At 44.6% G+C, this 20,226-nt stretch overlaps 1 protein-coding gene across 1 annotated transcript; it reads left to right on the top strand.

Annotated features, from left to right (window-relative positions):
• Positions 1 to 40: 40 nt before the first annotated feature.
• ATP6V1D (ATPase H+ transporting V1 subunit D) lies at positions 41 to 20,200 on the top strand. The gene is made up of 9 exons (XM_050953617.1): positions 41 to 186; positions 7,434 to 7,551; positions 8,731 to 8,810; positions 10,051 to 10,118; positions 13,156 to 13,200; positions 13,679 to 13,782; positions 14,425 to 14,491; positions 17,643 to 17,721; positions 19,532 to 20,200. Exons 1-9 carry the CDS (start codon positions 146 to 148, stop codon positions 19,671 to 19,673), a joined length of 744 nt encoding a protein of 247 aa, XP_050809574.1. The 5' UTR covers positions 41 to 145; the 3' UTR covers positions 19,674 to 20,200.
• Positions 20,201 to 20,226: the final 26 nt, after the last annotated feature.

The following is a 20,226-nucleotide window of genomic DNA, read 5'->3' as shown; positions in this document are numbered from 1 at the left end:
GTGTTCTTTGCGCCCGGCGTCGCTGCGCTAGGGTGGAGTCCATCCCCCCCGCCCCCTCTGATTACCGGTCGTGGTGTCACACGTGACCGAGCCGGGCGGCAGCGTAGGCAGCAGCGGGTCGCGAGCGCCCTTCGCCGCGGTCAGGATGTCGGGCAAGGACCGGATCGAGATTTTCCCCTCGCGGATGTGAGTGACCCGCCCGGGCGGCGGCAGCTGCCGGGGCCCCTCCCTTGCCGGAGCCAGGCTCCTGCCCCGGGGGCTCTGGTGCGGCGTCCCGGGCAGAGGCGGCTCCGGGGCTGGCGCAGTGACCGGAGAGCGGGCGCGCGGGCGGCGTCACGGTGGTAGCTCCGGGCCAGTCAGGGAGCAGCAGGGCCCCTGCTCGGAGCCGCGCCGCCGGGCAGCCCCCCCCCCCCGCTTGCTTCGCCCAGCGGCCCTGCCCGTCGCTGCTTTGCCGATGGGATTCCGGGGGGTGGGAGCCACGTCGGCCCGAGCGTGTCGCTGTTCCCGGCCCCCTGCCCCGCCCCGCCCCGCCCGCCCGTCACGCTGCCCTGGGGAACGGCCCAGGCTCTGACACCAGGGTTGGGGATTCTGCCAATTTTGGGTTTGCTGTCTGGGTGCAGGGGCTGCGAGGCGCTGTGGGTGACTCGCCCCAGCTTTGTCACTCCCAGGTTCCAAGGTCGGAAGGGACCGTTGTGATCATCTGGTCCGACCTTCTGTGTAACCCTGGCCTAGGACTTCCCTGTGTCAATTCCTGTTTGAACTGGAGCTTGTCTTTTAGAAAAACATCTAGTCTTGATTACATCTGACTTGGATCGTACAAAGGCAGCTGGAAACTGGCATCCCTGCATTTATTAGGAAAAATGCACAGCAAGGAAGGGGTTTGTGACAACCATGACAGCTTGTAATATTTGACTTGGTTGGTGAGCCACTTACTCCATATTGAGTAAAACCTCAGCCTTGTTGAGGTATGTCTGAACAGCTGTAAAGGATTGATTTCCTGCAGAAATTGAAACTTGCAATACCTGTGCTAAACTGAGATCCTGGCTAATCTCAGTTTTGAACTGAGATCCTGGCTAATCTTTCGTGTCAAATTCTGCTAATTTGTGCCAGAATCTCCAAGCATCTAACACATTCTTGTAGTTCTCAGGCCAATACTCAAACCTCTCATCCTTAAGCATATCAGATGGAGAACCCTATAGCATACAATAGCTTGCTGTCTGGACGTCAGCAGTTGTATCAGCACAAGTTTCCATTACAGCTACTCCATCTTTTGTCAGTTCTGTCAGTAGCATTCCCTCCAAGTATCTTCAATGCATTTGCAATCTTTTTAATGAATCCATTCAACTGAGTATCACTGGGGAACTTATAAGCAAATGGGACTCTATCTTGTACCACTACATTAGTCTCCTACAAAACTCCATCATTAAGGCCAGAATTGTAAATGGATTCAAAAAATGGTTAAGAGTGCAGCCCAAATGCATTGGTTGTCCTTAAGCCTCTGGGTACCAGAAGCTGAGACTGGACGACGGGATGGATCACTTGATAATTGTCCTGTTCTGTTCATTCTTTCTGAAGCATCTTGCACTAGCTGCTGTTAGCAGACAGGATACTGAGCTAGATGGCATATTGGGACAGACCCCTGGTCTATTCTTATGATTTAAAAAATTGCCAGTGATGGAGAATCTTTTATGTTCTCTTTATGGAAACTTGTTTCAGGAGAGGAGCATATGGCCAGTGAAGATGTGACTGTGGTTCCCCGTCTCTTACAGAGATGAGTGAATTGTGACATTGCAAACTAACTTCCCTTTGTCTCCTTATAACCAGAGCTCCAAGTGGCTTACTTTTTGTAGCGTTTTAATTGAGTGGTACAAATTCCACTGAATGCTACAAACATAAGAAAGAGAATCCTCAGAAGCAACAGTTTTCTGGCTGTAAAAAGCTTGGGTCACATTAAGATATCTTCCATTTTATTCCCTTTTTTTATGGCAATCCCCTTTAAAATATAAAGTTTAAAATTAAAGGAAAAAACAGTTCATCACATAATGTACTGGGTTGCTCTAGAGTTGATCTCTGCAAACATTTTTCTGTTAAACACACAACAAGAAATACAGGCCTCATAAACAGAGAGGTCACATTTTAAGCTTCCTGATTTTGCCCATGCTCTAGTCGTATTTGTGGACTGAGCATGAAGTTGTGAAACTAGATCAGTTCTTCCTGGAGAAACCATCTCAGGATTGAGACTAGTAATGAGGCAATCAAGGCACCTTAGAAATTCAGTGACAGTACAACTGGAGATTGAGGCCAGGTCTATGCTAGGAATGCTTTGCCTGGCATAGGCAAAATAAGCTATTCTGGACAAAAGTGTAATTTTTCCAGGATAACTGTATTTACACTAAGGACTCTTGCCAGCACAGTGATGTCTGTCACAAATCACAGCTTATCAGAGACTGTGTAGAGATGGCTTAAGCTTTTATACAAACAACTGCTAAAGAACCAGATGGGGGACAGTAGAAGAATGTATTGGTTTTGCTTTTACTTGAAAGAAGATAGCTTTATGTAAGTTGGAAAATGAGGCCTGTGTTGGGGGGAAACTCCATGCTTGGTGTTAAGCAAAGCCATGTGTGAAGGCAGAACTTGACATTCTCAGTCTTTGATATATAGCTGAGAATGGGGACATTCACTGAAATGGGCTTTTCCTTTAATTTCAGATAGAAATTAACAATGTGGGATATGTAGGTTCACAGCTAATTGTGTTGACAGAGGAAGTCAGCTAAATAGAGTGTAATCCCTATTCTCTGTAATTTTCCAGGTGCTGACAGCAAATGATTTGTCATGTAGTCAGATGTCTTTGACAAAGCATGGCGTACGGCCATCATTACAGCAGAACGCAAGACAATTGAAAGTTTGAGTTATGAAACTGCTGTCTTGTAATGTTTCTACTCAAAAACTGTTCAGATTTCCAGGGTAGGAGCAACCAGACTTGGCCACGAGCAGGAGAGGGTTATTCTTAGTCTTGTATAAAATTGTACTGATGGAGCTTCTGTCAGCATTAATACGTAGGTGGGTCCCAGCACATTATATTTCATCTTGATCTAAGTGGTCAGTTTGCAGTCTCTCCTTACATCTCCTTGTTGAAGTTGAGGATAGCTGTGTGTGGTATATGGTATCAGAGCGGTAGCCATGTTAGTCTGGATCTGTAAAAGCAGCAAAGAATCCTGTGGCACCTTATAGACTAACAGATGTTTTGGAGCATGAGCTTTCATGGGTGAATACCCACTTCATCAGATGCATGTGGTATATGTGGCCCTGGGGGGGTTCATTGTTTGTTTGTCTAGATATCTTCTTTTTCTATTGCTTGTCACTCCTGAAGCACAGATCACTAAACATTCTGCAGATGTGGATGCAGTGACTCCCCAGGTTTAGAATAGGTGTGTATCTCCAACATACTTCCAGAAGAATACGACCAATTCTGAACTAGGGATATTTTGATAAAAAATTTTTTTCTTTTGAAGTTCCATTATGTAAAGTGAAACATGACTAATCCCTAGGGGCCAGAGAGCAGAACACAGGGTCTTTCCATATAGTATTCTGAGTACAAATAGCTCTGGGAAAGAAGAGTTAATGCTATGGGGGAAGGCATTTGAGAGTCTGGAGTTCTGGATTCCGTTCTTGACTCTGCGGCTGACTTGCATGAACTTAACTCCTCTGGTTCGGTTTACCTTTATGTAAAACCAGGATAACATTCATCTTCCTCACAGTAGAATTGTTTTTTAAAAAGCACTTCTGAGATCCTTGATCAAATTAGTGTGCAATATTAATGTACAACAACTGAGGCATAACTGACTTGTTTTTTTTTTTTTAAATTTTGAATAATAGCTGTTGTATTCCAGATCTTTTTAAAGGAGACATCTCTGCTTAAGATCAAAAATGCATCCTATATAGAAAAATTATTATACTTAAACATAGCAGGGCTTGAATTCATAGCGTCATTCATTCAAGCTTCATTCATAGAAATGCAGAATCGGAGATGCTGGACATGAAGATAATCTATTAGGTTATCTGCCTTGTCTGGTTGCTGCTACTGCATTGTTCTCTTCACTTTGTTCACTAGTGCTCTTTTTCAGTTAAATTTTAAATGTCCCAAGTGATGGATCTTCCATGACCTTTTTTGTAGGGAACCTATTAGGTAGGTGAATTTTTTTCACTCTTGTGAGCATTTTTGCAGTCTTTATAGTTGTCTAGAATAATATTTCATCCTGAGAATTATACCTTAGTTTGAGAGTGTGCGCACGTTTGCGCTCTTTCTAAAAATGATGAGCGGTGACTTGACTGGGGTCTCAGCAGAGAAGTAAACTCAAAGCAACTTCTGTTAATAAATAAAGAGAAACCCTGCCTCTAATCTGTCTGTCTTTTCCTCATTGAACAGAATTTTTTACTCTATCTTGTTGTTAGTCAAGTTTCTTATTGGCATAAATCTTTTCTACATCAAAGATGCTTGGTGAAGTCTTTTGTTCTAGCTGTTCTGGCTTTTTCTTGATGGTAAACAGGAGTGTGTTTAATGCACACATGGAGTCTGCTAAATCTTGCTTGGACTAGAAAATGAGCCAGCCTTTGGTAGGTAGACCTTGGAAAAAGCCAGTTGGTGCATGACTGTTAAATCTCTGAACCTGTGTGACATTCCAGATATTCAGTTCTTCTAAAAAGCAAGCTTCATTTTTATTCCCTGAATTACATTCTACTGTGAACATTAAGAAGTTTCAGTGCAAGTTGGGTTCTTGTCGGTTTAGGAATTTATATGGCTCATGTTGCTGTGGTATCTCAGTGTCTCACAGACATGAATGACTTTATTGCCCCAACGTGCCTGTGAGGTAGAGAAGTGTTATTTCTTACTTTATAGATGTGGAACTGATGTAAATGGAGATTAATAAGGCCATGTCTACACTACCACTGTTGTTGGCAAAACTTATGTCACTCCGGGTTATGGAAAAAACACCCTGCTGAGCAACACAAGTTTGGCCGGCATAAGGGGTAGTGTGCACAACACTATGTTGGCGGGAGAACTTCTCCCACCAATGTAGCTATTGCTGCTTGTTGTGGGTGGTTTAATTTTGTTGACGGGTGAGATCTTTCCCGTTAGCATAGAGCAGCTACGCAAGGGATCTTACAGCAGTGCTGCTGCTAGCGTAGACATGGCCTAAGTGTTTTTCCAAGGTCACACAGGAAGTCTGTGGGCTTGCCCTCACTGCAAAGCTAACTCGAGTTGTAACTCAAGTGTTAACTCTAGCATGCTTGTTATGCATGCTTTCTCTGTCTATAGGCTAGGCCAGAGGTTCTCGCAAATTTTTTGGTGGCCTCAGAGTGCGGCCACCCACTCTTGCTGGTGGCTGCTCACACTTCCCCCCTCCCCTAAAATACTTAATTAGTTTTAGGAAAAAACAAATAAATATGCACATATACAGGTCCAAATCATAATTTATTTATCGCTAGCTAGTAAGTCTGTTGTGAACAGTGATACTTGTAAGTTTGTTAATATCACTGTTCACACTAGTAACTTACTAGTTAGCGATAAATAAATTATGAACATACAAGTATCACTTTTCACAGTAGACTTACGCAGCCCCAGCAAGGCTGGGGACAAATTAAGCCCTGGATTGGAGGTCGGGGTAGGCAGCAGGGCTGGGGTGATGGAAACGAGGGGCAGAGGGAGACAGTGGCGTGCCAGAGACCGAAGCCCTGTGGCTGGGGGATGGGGGAAGAGCCCGAAGCTGCATGGCCTGGGGCCTGCTGCCATGCAGCTGGAGCCTGCTGCCGTGCCACCCCAGGGCTGAAGACCAAAGCCTGAGCCCTCCTGCCCCTGGGAAGGTGGGGAACTCACCATCTGCCTCCTCCTCCAGCGTTGTGCCCAACTGTCTACAGCAGGGGTCGGCAACCTTTCAGAAGTGGTGTGCCGAGTCTTCATTTAATCACTCTGATTCAGGTTTCGTGTGCCAGTAATACATTTTAACAGTTTTAGAAGGTCTCCTTCTAAAAGTCTATAATATATAAACAAACTTGTTGTATGTAAAGTAAATAAGGTTTTTCAAACGTTTAAGATGCTTCATTTAAAATTAAATTAAAATGCAGAGCCCCCCAGACCGGTGGCCAGGACCCAGACAGTGTGAGTGCCACTGAAAATCAGCTCGTGTGCCGGCTTCGGCATGCATGCCATAGGTTGCCTACCCCTGGCCTACAGAGAGGGGGGCAGGGCCCAACCCCTGCTTGCAGCCCCAGTAGCCAACATCAAGGTGGTGCATCCAGGAACAACAGGGAAGGGGAGGGGCTGCAACTCGCCTCCCTCTTTCCCCCCCCCACCCCATCACTGCCCAAGAGGCTATGGCTGCAAGAAAAGTCCCTGGTGGCTGCATTTGAGAAATGCTGGGCTACGCTATCGCCAAGTTAGCACAGCTTGTCAGCGGCTAACGCAACCATTCTGAGTAGCTCAAGTGTTCCACGGTGTAGCCCCTCTTGCTTCAGTAAGGCTAACTTAAGAGGTGCTAACGCTGCAGTGAAGACACAGCTTATAGCAGCGATAGAAATGGAACCTGTGACCTTGGTTTCGGTTCTCAAGTCTTCCACAGGACTGAGTTAATTTTCAGTCTGGACCTTTCAGAGGTTAGTACTTGCAAATTAGGATCACTTTCACCTGTCTCCACTGACTTGGAAATCTCCTCCCGCGGGATTTCTGAGGGTAGGGAATAACCCCACTTTCTGGACTGTGTTTGTTCTTTTCCAAAGGAGAGTGTGAGCTGCTGCTGAAAGTCTGGCTGCTGTTTCATCTTACCTGTTGCAGGGTGTGTGTGTGTGTGTGTGTGTGTGTGTGTTTTATAAAAATGTACTTGAGACACTTTAGAAAAGCCAATTCTCATTAGTCTGTCTATTGAAACCAAAGTCTCATGAAGAATTGGTTGTCTTTTATTTTGTTAATGGCGTTCGGCATTTGAGAAGTGTGAGAAACCAGAACATTGGAAAGTAGAACATATGTCCTAAGGATGACAATGGGCTAGCATTGGTTCCTATTGAATGGCTCTAGAGAAGTTGCATTCCAAAGAATTTTGCTTGCTTATTGTGTGGCTTTCTATAATAGAATGGCTGAGCAATGATCTGAATAACAGTGCGCGTATGCAGCACTTGTCAGCCTATTGAGATCTTCAGCTTTACAAACACTAATTCTGTGACCCCCACCCCCATCTGTGAGACAGGCAAGTATAATTCCCATTTTTTACAAATGGGAAAATGAACCACATCAAGTGGCTGCTTGTGGTCAAGGAGACCAAGACGACTAACATGTCTTCAAATACTTCCTAATGTCTCCATCATTTTCCATGTCTGAAATGATTTTACTTTATCCTGATCCTTCCGAGTGACAGAAAAAAATGTTTTCTCCTGCTTAATAGGGCTCAGACCATCATGAAGGCTCGTTTGAAAGGGGCCCAGACAGGTCGCAACCTCTTAAAGAAAAAATCTGATGCTCTGACTCTTCGATTCCGACAGATACTAAAGAAAATCATTGAGGTAGGTGAATTCAGTTTCTACCATGTCTGCCTTGCTCTGTTAGGAAACTATCTATGTTGTGTAAACCATGCATTTCCATAATGCTTCCATTGAGATCACTTTCACATCAGTTAGAATTTGGTGCAATTTTGCAGGTAGTCTGCAGTCTGGTAAACAACACTGAAGAAGCTGCGCAAGGGGCCTAAGACTCTGTTTAGGGGTTTAAGCCCCTCTTTCCAATCAGCCATAAACCCTGCTTCCTTCTGTACCCAGAGCTCCCTACAGACTTTCCTGAATTTTAGAAAACTGGCCAGTCCTGATGGTGTTAAGCATCATGAGACTGACTTTAACCTGCTTCCTTCACTCCATCTGGCTTGGGGAGGATGCTGTGGACCATTAGTATCAGCTGCATGGTTAAACAAACTGCTAAGTAGGGACAGCAAGCTCTGTCCAGCTGGATCTTATCCTTTTTTCTGTAAAGGCACAGTGTTAATATGGGTTTATGTGCAATCTGCAGCAGTAGGAGCAAACCCAAAATTTAACCATGGTCAGGTGAAATGACAAACATAATCCATGTTCAGCATCTACTCTTATAACTGAACTCTGTTCAGCATTGCATTAGCTGCAATTGCTGCTGACATCCAGGATTAGCAATGTTTCCATTTCATGGTGTAGATAAGGCCTCAGAAATGTTGTATCAGGCTTCCTGCAGACTCAGTAAGGCAGGAGTACGCTGGCTTATAATCAGTTTTTTGGCTTCAGTAGTCTTTGTAAGTGTCTGTACTAGAAATGCTTACATCTTATCTGTGCTGAGAAGACTTGGAAAAAACAGGTTTCCTGGTAGTTCAGCTGAATCACTGTAAGAAGTTATTGGAGCCCTCTTGTGCTGTGCCCATTTTTACTACCATGTTAAATCCTGGGATTCTCAGTTTACAGTAATATGGTGGTCTTACAGGGGCATGTATCCATCTTAAAGATAAAAAAAGTCACCTTTACATTTTAGTTTTTTGTGCTGCCTCCTTGGTGAGTGTGACTCACAGTTGGGAACTCTAGGACAAAGGATTCTTCTTCATTTGTCTTTAACTAGGAACAGCAAACAGCTGCCGACGAGCAGTGTCCCTCTCTGAGGTGACTGCATTTCACCTGTAGGTTGACTGATTTTTGTTAAGTTTTAAAATTGCATCTCTGTTCTCTTTATAGACTAAGATGTTAATGGGTGAGGTGATGAGAGAAGCTGCATTCTCACTTGCAGAGGCAAAATTTACGGCTGGAGACTTCAGGTGAGGACCACTGATTTGTACTGTTCTGCTACATGGAGAATCCCCAGCTTTTCTTTCCCAAGAAGAGAGGACAACCAGCAGGCTGTAGGTTCCATTTTTAGGAGATGAGCGGAAGAAGAGAAAGTTCTGTAGTAGATGCTGGGAAAGGGAAAGGCAGCCTCATGATAAATTGGGTGGGAGCATAAGGTGGGTAAAGGAGAGAAACAGTTTGACTTCCAAAGTGATGAATATTTCCTCTGCACAAACGAGCACATGAGCTGGTAGAATCAGCTTTCAGCTAAGTGTAAGTGTACATGTAAATCCTCAAGTGAGCCAGTGCAGCTTGGAATTTAAAGTGTAACAGAAGGCAGGTCTAGTTTTCTCTTTTTTGCTCTGTATTGCTGAGTTGCAGAGGCAGATTCTCCTTTTCCATGGTTTCATCACCTCTCAGTAACTCCCAGGGAGATCTACCATGCTGATGACATGAGGTCATATGCTGATGACTGTCTAGGGCAGTGGTCTCCAACCTTTTTACACCCAAAATCACTTTCTGAATTTAAGGGAAACCCAGGACCTACCCTGCCCCAGTCACTCCCCTCCTCTGCCCTCGTCAACTGTCAGGGTGGTTAAGCACTAGAATAAATTGCCTAGGGAGGTTGTGGAATCTCCATCATTGGAGATTTTTAAAAGCAGGTTAGACAAACACTTGTCAGGAATGGTTTAGATAATACTTGTCCTGCCATGAGTGCAGGGGACTGAACTAGATGACCTCGAAGTCCTGTCCAGTCCTATGATTCTATGCACAGTCACACAAAATCCAACTTAATGCTGGAACCTTGGCCCAGATTTCACATTTTTGGGGTTCTCATATAAATTGGAGCATAATATTACTAGAATATTTTTGTGTGGTTTTCTGCCAGATAAATAACTGTTTTCAGGAATTGATTTGAGGTTGGAAAGAGTCTTGATGGGCCAGGTGTGCAATGTGCATTCTAGATACTCAGCCTCTTTACATTTACGAACAGATGCAGTCTCTGCACTTAGTTTCATAGCTCTTTTCTGTTACTTTTAGATTTCTGTGTAAAAGCTTACTTCATTGAACTGCTAGTGTGGGTGAGCTGATCTTCAGAAAACTCATTGCCAGAACTGGAGATTTGTTCCATGAATCCTCGAAGCAGTTTGATTGCTGCTTAACCCTTGCACACAATGATGAATTCATGATTTGATTTTACCCAATTAAGGTGCATTTTCTTCTCTTCAGTACCACTGTGATCCAGAACGTGAACAAAGCTCAAGTCAAGATCAGAGCTAAGAAAGACAACGTAGCAGGTGACTATCTCCCCCCCTTAGCAAAGTACAGGCATGTCACAGGCCCATTTATATTTCCTGGAAAATACACTGATGGTTTGTAAACAGAATGTATGTCTCCTCTTCTGCATTTCTGTTCTCCCCTCCTTTTTATTACTAGGGACGTTTGTATGTGAAAATAAGAACTTGGTGGACTACAAATTCATTTGGTCTCCATAATTGTTACAATAAGAGACTGTGCAGTCAGGGAAATAGGGAGGATGGCCTTGGATTAAGTCATTTAGTCCACTTTTGCAGGTGCCAAGTATAGTTTTCCACTGTAGCCTATTCTTCAGAACTTTGTCAAATCCACTTTTAATGTCTCAAGCAGCGGGGCTTCCACTGCTTTCCTGAGGCCAGCTGCACAGTGTTCTAGTAGATATCTCCTGTGTGGAAGCTTTTTAATATATGCAGCTCTAACTTTTTTGTTTGATTTCATCCCATTACTCCTAGTTATACAGCCTAGACCACATTGAACAGTTCCTTTCAAATACTTGTGCAAATATATTCCCCTCAGACATCACTTAACCCAACTACACACATTATGTAGCATCTTCTGATGTTTCCTCAGATCATTTTCTCAATCTACTTAAATTTTGCTCCTCTTCTCTATGCTTCCTCTAACTTATGAACATATTTTTAGTATCTCATCAGCTGTATAAAGGACTTATCACCAGTTTGATTTGTAACATGCTTCTGTATACACCCTTAAAATCTCATTGGCTGTTTTTGCTGCTGTATTCCATTATGGACAGAATAATGGCCATGCTGGGTCAGACCTATGGTCCGTGTAGCCCAATATCCTATTTTCTGATGGAGGCCAGTGCCAGCTGCTTTGGAGGGAATGAACAAAACAGGGCAATTTCGAGTGATCTGGTCCCCGTCGTCCAATCCCAACTTCTGGCATTTGGAGATTGAGGGACACCAAAAGATGGGATTGTGTTCCCACCTATTTTAGCCATTGGTGGACTTATTAGCCATCTTCTATGAACTTCTAATTCTTTTTTGAACCAGCTTATTACTTTTGGCCTTCACAACATCTCAGGGCAATGATTCAGGGCCACCCAGAGGATTCCTGGGGCCATCGGCGGCAGGCTGCTGCAGTGGACCTCCCGCTGGCGTGCCTGCGGAAGGTCTGCTGGTCCCGCGGCTCTGGTGGAGCATCCGCAGGCACGCCTGCGGGAGGTCCACCGGAGCCGTGGGACCAGCGGACCCTCCGCAGCCATGCCTGCTGGAGGTCCACCGGAGCCATGGGACCGGCAAGCGGCAGGGGCCCCCCCGCGCGGCGAAATGTCTAGAGCCGGCCCTATTTGGCGGTGGGGGTGCCTTCCGTTCTGGGACCCGTGGCAGGGGCCCCCCACTGGCGAATTACCGCCGAAGCGGGACCCGCCGCCGAAGTGCAGCCCGCTCTTCGGCGGTAATTCAGTGGTGGTGGGGGGGGGGCCGCCGTGGGTCTTCGGGGCACTTCGGCGGCGGGTCCCTGAATGGAAGGGCCCCCCGCCGCTGAATTACTGCCGAAGACTGGGTTGCACTTCGGCGGTGGGTCCCGCTTCGGCGGTAATGCGATGGCAGGGGGTCCTTCCGCCCCGGAGCGGAAGAAGCTCCAGGGCCCGGCCCTGCAAGTTTTCTGGGGCCCCTGAGCAAGTGAAGGACCCCGCTCCAGAGGCCCCGAAAAACACTCGTGGGGGCCCCTGCGGAGCCCGGGGCCTGGGGCAAATTGCCCCTCTTGCGCCCCCCCCCCCCCCGGGCGGCCCTGCAATGGGTTAACTGAGCACTGTGTGAGGAAATAAACCTGCTGCCTATTAATTTCGTTGGGGGACCCCTAGTTCTTGTGTTTATTTGAAGGAGTAAATAACACTTTTTCCTCTTCAGGAACTTGTATTTTATCCCTCTTAAATCTCTTTAAGCATCACTGCTTCCAGATGTCTCAGAATATTCTCAGTTATACTGTGTGTGCATGTTCACCACTTCACAATAACCAGCTGCACCCCAATGCAGGATTCTGCCTTTAGAAAGGGAAGAAGAATCTATAAATCCAGTCCCTCACCTTGCCTAAATGAAGTGAGAACATATAAACTGCTGTCTGGTCAACTTCTGACCATCAGACAATGCATAACTATTGGGCAGGGTGTGTGTGTGTCCTGGACTCTAAAGATACATGGTTATGCCAGAAAATTCCATGCAAAGTGCCAACACAATACATTTACACTGAAAAATTGCCATCAGAGTCAGGAAACATTAAAAAGTTGAATGCTCAGTGCATACCTTAAAACGTGGGTCACTTTTTATCAACCTAATGACCAAATAATATCAAACTGTATCTACATATCTGAATTTCTAATGCAACTTCTGGGACTTCTTTTTAAAACGCATTCCACAGCGATGTGCTATGGACACTGCTTATCATAATCTCACCGTTTGTGTTCACCCGTTGTTTCATTTGTACTTAGTATCAGCTCTTTGGACAAACAAAATGACTTGTCCCGGTGCCTAGCACAATGTAGTATCTGGGGCCTCAGAAGGCTACTATAAGACAAATAATAAATTCTACTATAAGTCCAAATTCTTAAATTTAAATGCTTGTCTTTATAACTACTAGACTGATTTTCTTCAAACAGCGATATGCTGGGTCTCAGTGAGATCTAAAAATAATACAAGTTTGCAATTTCTATTTTCAGTCATTTGAGTTACCTTTGCTCGCAATTTCTGACTGGAAGATAAGAAAATCATGGCTTTTCATTTGCAAGTGTCTAAGCCATGTTGGTTCAAACTTTTTTTAAACTGACTTCTAGCAGGGAGAGCTCCAGCTTCCAAAGAATTTAATGTTAGGAGCAATTATGGGAGAAGGAAGAGGCTAGAATTGAAGTTGAAATAACATAAGCTATAGCATGTCCTGCCTCTGCGTGTGTGTGTGTGTTACACACACACAGACGGAGGCAGGACAACAAAAACCTGTAGTGTGAGAACCAAAGAAAACATTCAGTGATTTTTGACACAAACTCTTGTGTGTCTTGAACAGGTGTAACCTTACCAGTGTTTGAACATTACCAAGAAGGAGGGGACAGTAAGTACAAAATGAATGTTTTATGTCTTCAGGTGCTTGTGAAAAATACTTGGGTGTCCTGGAAACCCTTTATCAGTGAAACCCTGACAGCACAGGAACTGATAATTCAAGCTTTCTCCATGTTGCTCTGCTAACGCTGACCTATAGGGGTTGCCTTTGGGGAGTGTAGCTTTGGTCGTCACTAAATCTTTGGTCTGTATGCTGTAATTGCTAATAGGAGGTTGCTCCTGATGCGCAGACACCTGTCTGTGAGCGACTAGGTGGGATTAGCAGACCTTATAGACCACTGAACAGCCATCCCACAGTAATGATGGTCAGTAACTTCTACTGTTTTCTAGATTAGAACTGCTGACTGAGAGGTGAAGGATTCAGCATTCCATTAGCAGTCCCATAAGCTCCTGTCCTTGTGGTGCTCTGGCAATTTTGTTGAGAGGTTTCATTCTTGCTAATGCCACTATTGTTTGTTGGGTTATTTCAGGTTATGAGTTGACTGGATTAGCTAGAGGTGGGGAGCAGCTGGCAAAACTGAAGAGGAACTATGCCAAAGCAGTGGAGCTGCTTGTAGAACTGGCCTCGCTTCAGGTAGGTGGGAGCAGAAGATGAGCTAAAGGGGTTCTGGTTTCTCTCAATTGTTCGATGGACAGTTAAGGATGATGGTCTCTGAGCTGTGTGTGTGGAGACCAAAGGGCTGCAGTTTTCCCACTATACTGCACTTCTTTTTCAGTCTGCCTTCTCTCATTGGGGTTTTGAGCGTTTTTCCTTTTTCCACCCTACCTCTCCCATGCCTGCAGCTGTTGCTGGCAGATACAGACACTGATTGCATGTTAATCTCTCCTGTGGATCTGCTTGGTCTTCTACAGCCTCTCCTCCTGAAAATATTTGAGAGAGACTGAATGGCTGCTTTAGCTACTCACAAGTAGAGCTCTGCAGGGGCCTTTTTGTGGCCAGTTTTCTCACTGTTATTTTGAACTCTTAAGATGCCTGGCTAGTAAATGCCCCCCTTTGGGCTACTGAGATGTGTAACACTAAGTTAGTTACAGCAAATATTTAGGCACAGCGTACAAACCTGATGTCCATGAAAATGTACCTGTTTGCACAAAGGCAGGGCAGAATTTAGCCTTTAAAGCAAGCATGCTTGGCTCCCTGAAGCCATCTATGCTTGTTGGATGGTAAAAATACTGACTCTCATTTGTTTTTGTATTATTTAATCTCACTTTGTCATAGACTTCATTTGTTACGCTGGATGAAGCTATTAAGATAACAAACCGGCGTGTGAATGCTATTGAACATGGTGAGTGAGTTGAAGCCTTACCTCTTTAAGACACTTAACTGATTTTGAGCCTCCTTAGGAGACGAAGAGCAGTGTAGAGTCCTGGCAACTGTTGCTCTTCGTTGGTCTGCTTTGGCTGTTATGGGGATTTCTGCCATGATCAGGAGTTGCTATAACAATATTACGTAGGCAGAGAATAAACCAGGAACTATACCATAAATAAAAATCCCAATGTGGATTACGCAGGTTGCAAGGACTAGATGAGGGAGCTGTCCTGTAGTCCATAGAGCATTTGCTGGTGCTGCATGGATACCTGTCTAGCCCCGCAATGCTGACTCTCCCCCTTGTTTTCAGACATTACATTGCATTGAGATGTACAAATACTACCTTTGTCATTTTTCCATATAAGCGATTGCTTTTATTGTCATAGGGATATTAAGAGATTTTGAATGCGGTGGGAATGGGAGGTGGTCAGTCATAGATCCTAGTGAGACCCCTTTCGTGGCCCCCCACTGAGACTTCAGCGAGTGGAATCCAAGCGTCTGTGCTTTAGATCTCCTGGGGTGTGTTAAGCTTCTGGATCCTGGGGTCCTTGGGCACATCTTCTGTTTAGCATCCCCCTTCTGAGTGTTGGAACCCGCTGTCCAACTGTCTCACCCTGCTGGGCACAGCGCTGACCCTTGAGACTCCTCAGTACTCAAACAGCCTCATCTCCCAGAACTCCACCCAACAGGTGTGAAGCTTCTGGTTTACAGTTTAACTCTCTCCAGGTACACAGTGTTGACTGCTTCACAACTACTATCTCACTCTTTGTTCAGTCTATCAACTTCATGCTCTTTATATTTAATCATGTAGAGCACAGGACAGTACAGATCAGACAAAACAATAAAACCTTAAACATAATGTTCTCACTGCTCACCCTTCCTTGGGAGATCTGTGTTCTATCTGTCAGCAGGCAGAATCTTTCATCCCCTTGCCTACCCTGCTGCTGCAGCCCCTCATGGTACTCTGGTGCAAAATGGCTCTTACACCCCGCCCGCGCCTCCCCCCCCCTCACACCCATCTCCTCCGTGATACCCTTCAGACTCCTGTTGGGATCACTTGTTTCCTTTGTTCTGCCTCTTGATTATTCTATTACTGCCAACTGCTTTTCAAACAAGAAGGGTCCTTGCCTGGTCCTCAGCATTGAGGTGCCAGGCTCTGCATAGCTCAAGTAGTTGGTTTTTCATCAGGTGTTCAAAATTCATTTTCCCCCGTCTCTCTTCACTATTCCTTTCCTGAAAAACCTGAGACTTTTCTCCCTGCTTTTCCCTTCTATAGTACTTGCCTTCACTGTTGTGGCACTTGCAGCCATTCACACCGTCACATTGTCACCAGATATGTCAGTCAGCACAATTCTCATGGACTTTTTTCCTCCCATTACCAATTACTTTATTACCATGTTCTGAGGAATTTTGAGAATTCCTTATGCAGGAAAGAGAAGACTCTGGAGTTACGATTGGGTTATAACTATCATTAAAGTAATTTTAATGACATGCTTTGTCTCGGCTTCCTTCTGGTAAACAATGAGTGCCATAGAAAAGCTTAAGGCAGATTGTGCTTCTGCTAGGAAAGACATGTCTTTAAACACAATTTCATATCCTCTGTGCCAGTGTGTAACTCCTATCTCTCATTTTGCCTTTGGTGTCATCCCTGGCTCTGAACTCGTCCTTCCTGTTCCTGATGTTGGCAAATCCGTCTTTTGCCATTCTGCTGTGTTGCCTATATACAAACCCTGCTGCAGGTCCCTCTACTAAGCCATCCAGTTTTAACCTCCTGCCACTTAGATTATTTGAAGGGCCTCCTCAAGACCCAGCTCTTCAGACTTTTTGCCTTTTCACATACACAAAGAAGCATGACGTTGAACTCCACCCTCAACTCCTTTGCTGCACTGCTTACTTCAGGAGTCAATTCTAAATTGTTCCCTTTGTTAAGCAAAGCAGCTTTCCATGGATTTGCTCCATCAAACTTAGAGATCATGTCTTTTCTTCCCCTCACTGCTCACTCACTTCACTCATTTAGCAGTGGCCTCCTCCCTGGTCTTCCAAACAAGCTTGACACTGTTTGTGAGAGACCCTTCTCCTTTGCAGATTCCACTGTTGGCAGTAGTCTTTCAGAATTGACTAGCACTCATGTCAAAGCTGTGATGAAAATGTCATCTCTTGCTCTTGTCCTTATGACTGAATTTAATTTGCCATACCATGCTGCTGCACCACATACTTGTATCTGTTGACATACAATTTGTATGAAAGAGATTGCGCAACACTTAAATTTATAGCACCCTTCGTTCGGGGATCTTATCATGCACAACTTAAACATGGCACTGCAAAGTTTAACTTTGTGCAATGATGCTATTGCAACCATTCAGGATAGGAAGTAGTGGGTAAAAAAGTCACATCCAACAAACTGCTGAAAGAACCTGTGGTAGAACATATGGCAGAAGAATGCAGTTTCTAAAATTGAAATTTGGCCAATACACTGGGGTTAAGACCTTCATTGTTATGGAAATAGCCTGGGATCTTGACCTCCAGGAGTTCAGGACATTAGTAGTCAAAGATCTTGTTACATCTTATCCAAGAGAGATCACCTATGGCAGCACAGTACTCCACTCTCAGGGATATTGGTCCCATACCTACAGAACTGAGATGGACTTGCAGGCCTCCTGTGTGAGGGCTGACCAGGCCTGGCCTTTTAGCTTCATCTGAGGAGATCACAGTATAAAATTGTATGGATGTAGAAAGAAAGCAAATCATTCAGTCTTATTATTATAGGACAAGGATGTGAAACTGTGAAATGAAAAGTTTAAGTTGGACAGGGCGGGAGGGGGAAGTTGTCCACAAAAAATAGTTATTGATTTCACTACTTAGTTCTCCTCATTCAACCTCCATTGGAAGCCAGTGCAAGCTGGCTCCAATGAATTATTGGTGCAGGTTATGAAATGCTAAGCCCTATTAAAGAAAAGTGTTTGGTTTCTCGCTCTTAATGAAACACTGCAGTTCTTTCTGTCAAAATAAGGGAAGCATTTAAACTGTGACAAGCAGATCACTGGGCTGACTTTGAATGTATGTGATCTCTCCTCACTGTACAGGTTGTTTGCATAATTAATATGGTAATGATTATTCGTATGTCTTAGTGATTATTCCCAGGATTGAGCGCACACTGTCCTACATCATCACAGAGCTGGATGAGAGAGAGCGAGAGGAGTTTTACAGGTAAGTGATGTGAATGGAGGAGGTTGGGTTGGCCCCCTCCCTTTCTTCTCACAAATTGACTTTTGAGACACAGAAATAGTGATGAGGTAGAGAAGGATAACTGTGCAGTAGGCTAAACTATTGATGTTCTGCTTTTAGGAACTATCCAGTGTTGTCCAAGCACAGGTTCACAGCCACTTCTCTCCTAGATGGGAGTACCTCAGCCACTATGCTGTGTGGTCCTTGACACCTTGTGCAGAGGCCTTGGGAGGGAATGGTGGAGCACTGCAGTGCATGCTGAATGTCCTGCTTTAAGGACCTGTTCTGTAGATCTAGTTTCCCTCTCCTCTCAGATGCCATGGGAGTTTGTTGCTCTCTGCCACCTTCCCTAGCTGGTATGGCTGCTCCTGTGTGTGCTGTTTGCAGAGCCTTGACAAGAGAACCGATGGAGCCACTAAAATGAAACCTTAAGCAAAATGGTACTTTCCTTGTTTCCAGCTGACAGAAACAGAGCAGGTGCAGGTGTGATTCTTTCAAAAAGTCTAGTGAAAACTTTAAAAACACTTCCTAACATTTTCCCTTGAGAGTAATTGCTGTAGGTGCCACAAGGATGTGATGCAATCACAATGGCGGGTGGAGAGAAGTGGCCTGTGCAGTTGTGAATGGGGGAGTGGAGGTTGAGCCATACTCTGCTCTTGTGCTATTACGATGTGTTCACCACACAAGTGTGAAAACCCTCTTGTTTAAGGGACCAAGATGCAAACTAGAAAAATACTAGTTGAGAGTTTTTGATGTATGATTCTGCAAACTTTCAAGGGCTGTGGTGAGAGAATCTTGGAAAGGTCAAGCTTAATGTGGAAGGACATTAGTACCAGGTTGAAGGGGGTGTGCTTAAACATGAACATCTTTCTGTCCTATGTGAAATTCAGCTTGAAGGGAGCTGGCTCGTTCATCTATTGTACTCATTTCTGTTTACTCTTATTTTAGCATTAAGCTTTCTCAAATAATTAACTTTTAAAAAGGCTCTCTACTGTCTCATGCTTGCTCTTTCCTGATTTCTGTTCCTTTGCACCTTTATTCTTTCCTTGTGCTGACTCCTTCCCCCAGATCCTGCCTGTTCTCCCATGAATCCCAACAGGTGTCCTGGATAGAATTTCTCCAGTCACTGTGGGAGGGTTTAGAGGTTCTCCAAGCCACATCCCAATCAGTCCACTCTTTTGGTGGCAGAGGGATGGCACTCTTTGTGGGGTAATAAGACTCTTGTTAAGCTGAATCTATAATTGTGGATGTAGTCCTGGGCTTTGTGCTATGGGAAGGAAATTGTTGCCAAGAAGCTGAAGTTTGAGGAAAGGTTAAAAGAACCTGGTCTCTTTCTTGCTGGGGGAAATGTGGGTTGTTGGAGTTTTTGGGTAAGAGATTTTAAGGTTGTAATTGTAGCTTAAAAAATTGGAGAGTAGCTGAAGTCAGCTTGAACCTTAGATCTGAACTGAGCAACTAAGAATAGGAAAGTAAGGAGTAAACTGCAAGCAGGTTGAACTAGTTCACTCCAGAGTAACATGCCTATAGAATGCCAAGCATATACAGGTCCGATGTCTCTTTTGCTGGAGTAGGAATTGAGGTATCTTCAGCCAAGAGATTTTTACAGGTCAGCATATTGGGGCCCAGAGAGCACTTTGCTGTACCTACATAACCTAACAAACAAATGTATTGCATCATCTGTCTTTCCCAGAGGACTGATGGAAAAGCCAAACTGTTGGAGCACATCTTAATTTCTTAGGAAGAGGCACCATCAATGCAGGCATTAAATATCACCCCAATTCTCTCCCTGCAGGTTAAAGAAGATCCAGGAGAAGAAAAAAATATTGAAAGAGAAGAGTGAGACAGAGCGGGCCTTACGGAAAGCTGCTGGGGTGGAACATGAACCTGCCAATCTCTTAGCAGAAGAGAAGGATGAAGACCTCCTCTTTGAGTAGCTCTGTTGGAGGGGGAGACCCAGATGGCAGTGTGTTAACTGATGTAATTCTGGACATGCTTTCTGGATATTTGGTGTATTAACCTGTGAGCTCCATTGGTTGTGGTTTTTCCCAAGATGAGAACTCTGGGAGTGTTTTTTGGTGGGGCATGGAAGCAGAAAAAGGAGCCTACCAGGAGTCTGGTCTCTTTGGCAGTAGGAAGAACCTCTCCCTTACACCAATCTACCACCAGCTGTTTGCTTTTTAATGGCTACTGAATCTGTACTGCTGTTGATTAAGGATGTACTTATAGCAATCATACCCCCCCTTTTCTCCCCTTCCTACCTTTAAAACAGTGGGAAAAAACCTGTGCGCATGTTAACAGGTGTTGCTACAGCTAACTTGCAAACTAATGATAGAAAAGCTGGATTGTTCAGGCCAACCTTGTTGCAGAAATCCACACACTTGTAACCATTTGCCTGGAAGACATCTTCCATGTTGTGTAACTGAGAAAATTAATGTCTGTGCTGTATGATAGTAAAATAATTTTAAATGTTACTGTCTAGTGTCCACT

This window comes from Gopherus flavomarginatus, chromosome 5 (assembly GCF_025201925.1).
Source record: "Gopherus flavomarginatus isolate rGopFla2 chromosome 5, rGopFla2.mat.asm, whole genome shotgun sequence".
NCBI classification, from domain to species: Eukaryota; Metazoa; Chordata; order Testudines; family Testudinidae; genus Gopherus; species Gopherus flavomarginatus.
The sequence above is the reverse complement of the archived record's forward strand: the minus strand, read 5'-3'. Positions and strand labels throughout refer to the sequence as shown.